This window comes from Laccaria bicolor, genomic scaffold, assembly GCF_000143565.1.
Source record: "Laccaria bicolor S238N-H82 LACBIscaffold_84 genomic scaffold, whole genome shotgun sequence".
NCBI lineage: Eukaryota > Fungi > Basidiomycota > Agaricomycetes > Agaricales > Hydnangiaceae > Laccaria > Laccaria bicolor.
In genome coordinates, this window is record NW_001889955.1 from 29,666 (window position 1) to 36,514 (window position 6,849).

General features: G+C 48.4%; 2 protein-coding genes across 2 annotated transcripts; one reads left to right on the forward strand and one right to left on the reverse strand.

Annotated features, from left to right (window-relative positions):
- Positions 1-1,923: 1,923 nt before the first annotated feature.
- Positions 1,924-2,810, reverse strand: LACBIDRAFT_317652 (uncharacterized protein; the record flags this gene model as incomplete). Its single annotated transcript, XM_001890243.1, has 3 exons — positions 1,924-2,020; positions 2,076-2,697; positions 2,756-2,810. 3 exons carry the CDS (start codon positions 2,808-2,810, stop codon positions 1,924-1,926), a joined length of 774 nt encoding a protein of 257 aa, XP_001890278.1.
- Positions 2,811-3,008: 198 nt separating this feature from the next.
- On the forward strand, positions 3,009-5,527 carry LACBIDRAFT_335367 (uncharacterized protein; the record flags this gene model as incomplete). The annotated part of the gene is made up of 6 exons (XM_001890230.1): positions 3,009-3,043; positions 3,103-3,397; positions 3,448-3,842; positions 3,895-4,023; positions 4,076-4,188; positions 4,239-5,527. The coding sequence occupies 6 exons, from the start codon at positions 3,009-3,011 to the stop codon at positions 5,525-5,527; spliced, it is 2,256 nt and encodes a 751-aa protein (XP_001890265.1).
- Between the last annotated feature and the right edge of the window lie 1,322 nt (positions 5,528-6,849).

Here is a 6,849-nt window from a genome sequence, read left to right on the forward strand (position 1 = left end):
GGCATGGTGGGGAAAGTTAGAAAGAAATTGTGACAATCGCTCCCATAAAGCACGAAGTTTATAGGAACGTCAGGCGGAACATACGGAATAGCGAGGCACTTTCCGAAGAATAGTCTACGGGAGAAGATCGCTGAGAATCCCTCGGTTCCGTCGACCCTGAAAATCTTAATGGACGTCAAAAACGTTAATCAACTAAGGCGTACCTAGGCAACAATAGGAATATGATGTCATGTCTTCGAAGAATAACGCGCCTGCACTGGTAATAGTAATTGACGCCGAAAGATAAAAGACACGCTTGACAGACGGTGATCTTTTGAAGACATATCAATATAAAATCCAGAAAAACACGAGGGGAACGTCCTCATACGGGGATCTAGTGATGACCGAGGACGGTCAGTATTATAGTGAGGGGGAGATGATACAGAGTGTAACAATACACCCGTAAAAATGCGAATTTTAGCGATTTCTCCTATAAAACCTCCTATAGTAGAAATACAGTCACATTGATCATAAGGATCGTTAGACGCAACCCGGTCTAGTCGATTAAAGTTTACATCCGAGAAATGTGCACGCCTTAGACAGTAGGAATTGCGGTCGGTTCGTGACCGAATCACCTCAATATACTCGAAGTCTAATAAAAGGCTACACTACCATGAAATAGTACGCTACCGAGTGTTCTAGAGTAAAAACACCCCCGCACAGGGTGTTGGAGTTTACACCAAACCAGGGTCTCACTTTATTATGGATTAAAAGATATTAATTCTAAAAGATAAAACGCGCGAGCGTAGAAACTCGACGCGTACCTGACGCGAGAAGTCATTCGGTCACGTGCTACGAAGCATGATCCAAGAAGTCATGTGGAGAGACGCATCACGCGCATCACGCGCATCACGCGCATCAACACATCACAAATCATGGCATCATTGACCCAAGAAAACTAAGCTTCGTGAAATATTCCGAAGCCTGCCAAAAGAGAAAAAACTATGAACGATTTGCAGTGCGGTCCGAGGCCCGGGCATAGTATCTAATAATAGAGAGAAAATCACTAAGCGGACCGTTCGTCTCGGCTGGACCGATCGTGAAAACCGTTTACGGCGATTCCCGTGTACGCATCAATACTGATGTGTCGCGTCGCCACAATAGAGAAAACACTACGAAAACTTAAAAGAAGTCAGCTCAGTTGTGCCACGCACAATCGAGCCACTTCAAACCTTTACTAAAAATTCAGTATTAATTCGTCCGACCTCTCGGACAAAGCACGGACATATAAATATAAATAGAAGACATAGAATAGTATAAAAAGAGGACGCGCGCAGGCTGAAACGCAAGGAATTATCCCCCGCGTTGACCAGCTGTCGCACTCCCAGTAGCATCTGAGGTAGTGGATAAGTTTGTAATCAATTTAAGGACTTTTCTTCGCAGACATAAGTAACGTGTGCCCGGAACCAGTGTGTTAAGTGGGGATCACAAAGCTTTTGTAAGGTTGTCTCGTCAATTAGTAAGAGAGCTCTCTACTATTACCGAGGAATCCAAGTGAGCGTGCTTGAGGAGTCTTTAAGACTAGTTTGGACCGCATCAGAGGCATAATAAAAACTCAAGGGAGTTATAAAAAGTCTACAAAGCACAATTTCCTTGTCATTTCTTCGTATACAGTTAGAGTGCAATCCCAGAACACTGAGACAGTCCCAATAAAAGTCGTTTCCCTTCAAAGACTACTAAAGTTTCGAATTCTACACTGTGTCCGCACGTAAAACAATACCTTTTGTCCCGAAAAGGTCTACTAGACTTAGACAAGTGATATAAAAAATACAAAAATGTTTCCCCGAACTTCTACTTAAGTTCTTACAAAACAAGTGTGGTAATTCTGTTTACCGTACGAACCCGAACTCGAAGTACCGAGCACGTACCTGTGGTGATAAGTGTTTAAGGTGTTTGTGTGTGTGTGTTGTTTAGGTGTTCACGCATCTTGTCAGCGCGTCCGATTGCACTATTCTCACTCCCGCGTGCCACGGTCTTCTCACTGTATCGTAGATGGTGGTTAATATAGTAAAGTTGGAACAGAAGAAACAACGTACCAGCCATTGAATACACCAATGTTGTGGCCTCGAGTGACGACGTAGAATGGGCCCTCGGCATTTGCAGCTGGGACATGATATCTGTACGGCAAGGCAAGGAGGTGTGCGGGAGGCAAGATGGCATTGGCTGGGGCATTCACCGGGAGGACGCCATAGAGCGGAAGGGCCACGTTGACAGCTGTGGGAGCGACGACAGGAGCAGCTGCCACAGACGTGGCTCCAGCGGTGACAGCCGTTTGGGCTCCTGCAGCATTGGCGGCGGGAGCTGCAGTATTGAGCCCATCGGTTGTGAGGGGAGCGACATTGTGCAGGGAAGCGGCAACCAAAGTGGCGGAACTGGCGGCAGTGAGGTGGCCGACGCTATCGAGATCAGAGAGTGAAATCAGGGAGGTGGTACTGGTGTCCGAGAGTTGATCGTCGTCCGCGTTGTCATCAGTGGGGCCAGATGTTTCTGCGCCAGTGGCAACAGTGGGAGAAGCGGCGATGATGGAGTCAGAAGAGGTGGTTGTGGTGGTTGTGAGGGACTGGGTCGAGTCGAGGTTGGCGTAAGCCACCAGGGCACGAACGATTTCTCGTGCGCCCTCTGGGGTGATAGAAAGACGAGCGAGAAGATTTTCAAGGTCTGAGAGCCCGTCACCATCAGTGGGAAGTAATTCGGAAGAGGGATGTTTGATACTTACTGTCCGCCGATGATGGGGAACCAGCGGGTGCTCCAGCATTGGGTAAATTAGCCATTGAAAATGTTCTGGCGTGAAAGGTGAGGGAAAAGCGGATGGGGGGACGAATTTGCTGTTGAACGCACCTTTATCTAGGACGAGAAGCCTTCTCACAGATGTAATAAGACGTAATAGTAGGTAAGGAGCTTGCGTAGACGCAGAGTAGTGTAAACACGTACCCATTGTTGCCCAAACGCTCTCCGCCCCAGAAACCAAGATGGACAATAATGTTGGCGATGTTGAAGTTGAAGTGTGAGTTTAAAATCTAAAATCGACTGATGTGATGTTGTGATCTGATATCAAACATTCAGGGTCGACAGAGAGCCCCTTTTGCGTGTTTTGAAGCGTAACTGGGCAAAGGGCGCTCGCCTCACTTTTCTGGAGAGCTATATCGACAACTACAAAAACGGGCTTTTGACGAAAAAGGCCCCCGCTGTCCTTGACAGTATCGTCAACGCGTGGTTCGCTCGTTTTCACTGGACGATCCCCCTCTCTGCCGAAACTGATCTTCCTGCGACGACCCTGCCTGTCGGTCCCGACGGACATGAAATCTTAACCAAAGAACATCGGAAGCTGAAGGCTGAGGTTGTTGAGCGCACGCAAACTGTACGTATTCCGGAAACAAACTAACATTCGAGTACTGACAACAAATTTAGTCACTCTATGGCTGGTTTGAGTACCGCTGTAAGAAAATTGTCAAGCTCCCGCGCAGTGTAAAAGGAGGCAAGGACCCAATGTCCATCCTCATTTCGAGACTCTTGGGCCAAGATGCTACTCCCCCGAAGCGAAACGCGCCTTGGGAGGCTTGGGCCAAGGTTCACTTTCCCGAAATGAAAGCGACCTTCAATGTGGAGTTCAAGCAGAGTGGAAAACCGAGGAACTTACTCGCGTCTGCTCGTAACGAGTTCAAAATGGCGGCATTCAAACGACTCGACGAAGCCGAACGTCAGCGCTGGGAGGACATAGCACAGCAGGAACACCTTGACCACAAGAAGCGTCTCGAAGATCTTGAGGGCGAGGAGGGCTTGATGGATCCTGAGGCGGCGCAAGAGTATGTAATTCGATTTGACGATGACTGGCTTGCGCTGACCAATACCCTTCAGAGTCCTTGATCGCCTTCCTAATCTTTTGGGGCCGCTCATTCAGGCCATCAGAGAGGCGACCGGTATGCACTTGTCGGTGCTGGTTGGGGGTCCTGAGCCAAAGAAAAAGGGCCAGCTGAACATGTTTGGGTATGCTCTGCTTCGTCATGAATATTTCCAGGGGCTAACGAGCCTTGACTAGCATTCACCATGGCACTAACCTCGCCCCATCACCGAAGTCTTGGCCCTTTGCTGAAAAGGAGCAATGGAACATCGCTAAGGAAGCGTTTTTGAGATTCCTTTCAACATGTTACAGTAAGTCCCCGTTATTATTTGTTCTTTTAACACTACTAAAGATCTACCAGCTACAGAACAGCAACGCACACGCGCGATCATCCCATCCACTGTGCAATCCACTGAACAACCCACTGCAGGACCGTCATCATCATTCCCTTCGGGCACTCTGCCTCCATCTACCCAGCCGTCACCCACACCCTTGACTACTATACCCTCTGCCCCGCCTTCCAATTCCACGGACTTGAAAACACGACGCAAGCGAAAGGCTGGGAAAGGTAGAAAGAATCCCACAAAGAAGGCAAAGCGGGCACGGATATCAAAGAAGAACGGCTCGGCGATTACATCCGATGGGAAGTCAGATCCGTCTAGTTCCGACGCTGAGGAGTCTCCCACAGACGACGAGGACGACAGCGACGACGGCGACGACATTGACGATGGTAATGATGAGAGTGGTGACATTGAGGCGGACGTTCCAGCTCTCAGGACGAGGTCAGGGAGGAGTGGTGGCAAGACTTCCATGGACCCGAGTCGCTGGAAGAAGACTCAACCATCTGCTTCTGCCATCAATGGTAACAATGTTACCATCCACATCAACACGTCAACTGTCAACAGCTTCACGAACATCAACGCTTCTCCGCCTGCAAGCACGTCGAAGGCTGAGGCCCCATGTTCGCTCGACACCGGGGATCCATATCCCCCTCCTCAGGGTGACTCTGCTCACACTCCTCGCTCTCCTCTCATATCGCAGCTTACTACCGGCTCTGTCACTAAAATTGACCCCGACCCATCTTGGCCAGAATGGTTCCGCGACGGTTATAATTTTCTCACTGCCAAGGATCTCGGTATGCAATTTACTACAGCCGTTAACACATACGTCCAACTCGAAAGCCACACTTCGTTCCAAGCGGGTTCACGTTCTGAGGGGTTTAAACCCACCAACAGGCCGACAGAAGTAGCGTGGTGGGTCGCTCGAGGACGAAAGGCGCAACCAATGATCGAGGATAAGCGCGTATTTGAGCAACGGTGGTGGAAGTGGTGGAACGGATTGCAGCCAATTTGGTGCGACGTTGCGGGTGTTGAGGGTGCGTTAAATGCCTCCCATCGATTGTGCTCAGAGGGAGATGGCGGTTGGACGGCTGTGAATAAACATGGGAGGAATGCATTCCTCACCGTGATGGCGACGCTTGTGTGGTGGGCGGATGGGTTGAAAGATTGTGCTCAAGATCCAGGTTGGCTAGCGGCTGTCGAAGAAGTCGCATGGGTGTTGGATCAAATCAATACAAGGTTGGTCTGTCGTCGTGGACTGTATACAGCAGGAGCTGACGGACAAGGCAGCCAATCTGCACCCTCAAACTAGTCCGCCAGCCAATCCGTGCCCTCAAAGTAGTCTGCCATTCGCACATCGCGTTCACGAACCATCGCAACTCACATCGAACAACCTGGTCAGGGTCCCGCCGCTTCAATTTGTGTTAGGCAAGTAGTGTGCCATGAGGCGTGTATACGAGTCATTTTTTGGTATCTTGGCTTTTCTCAATCCCGAAATTTCTGTCACTGCACTTTTTGCCGTCTTACTTCCCATTTCTTGTTCTAATACATTTGTCCCCTTTTCTTGAACACTCTTAATACATACAAGATATCTTTGTAATGTACATAGTATTTGTATAATAAGTTCTTGGTGTAACGAGGGCGGCGTCTAATACTCGATTGAGTGTACAAGTTGAACCATCACGTGATGTTGCGGTGAACTTCAACTTACGCACAACGGCCGGTTTGGGTGATCTTCCACTCTAACATGAGTGCAGGAGGAATACGGGATGGCCGTGTGGTGGTGTGTGTGAATTATGCTGGGAGGAATTGGGGGGGAGGGCCGGAATTTCTTTTTTTTTTCAAAAAAAAACAAACAAAACAAAAAAATAACAATGTGGAAACATATTGATCGAACAAAAGACGAGTGTGATGGTTTTGGGACGCCAAAATCGATTTATTGATGCGGAAACAATGGTAGATGTGAAAGGGAGACCAAAAGTAAAATGAAATAGAAACATAAGAATGAGGAAAACATATTAAAGAGTTGTGACATGTGGAAGACATACCTGGAGCTGTAATTGATGGTGTATCAAAGCAATGGAAGGTGCGCTGGCGGAGATGACACCAGATTTGATAGAAGCGGCCTGTCTGGCTAATAATAACTACACGAGAAACATATTTGATGGGAAGAACCACGCGGAAATATATATAGGAGGCGGAACCACACGGAATTACATTTGATTGCTTTTATTGTATGGATTAAACAATTTCTGGGCAGAAATGCCCATTTTTTTTTCTGGTTCCCCCACGGAATGGAACCCAGACTTTTGGAAATACTGGGTAAGACCAGTCTCTGAGTCACAGGCAAGGTGGGATTAATCCACAGGAGTTTGGTCAATTCTTACAGCCTGGGCTGCAGCAGCAGCTGTTTGACAACCGCTCTGGTTCAGCCAAAGCAGAATGTAGAGGGTTTACACACTGTTTTTCTTCCCTGGCCCCCTTTTTCTTTTTGGTGGCGCAGCCAGCTCTTCGACGTCCTCTCTCGCAACACCATACTCCCTCTCAAACTCGGCTTCGTCTTCCGCAGTCACAGGACCAATGATACGATCAAGGATGGCATTAGTTACAGTAGTAGGCATATTACAGGAAGGT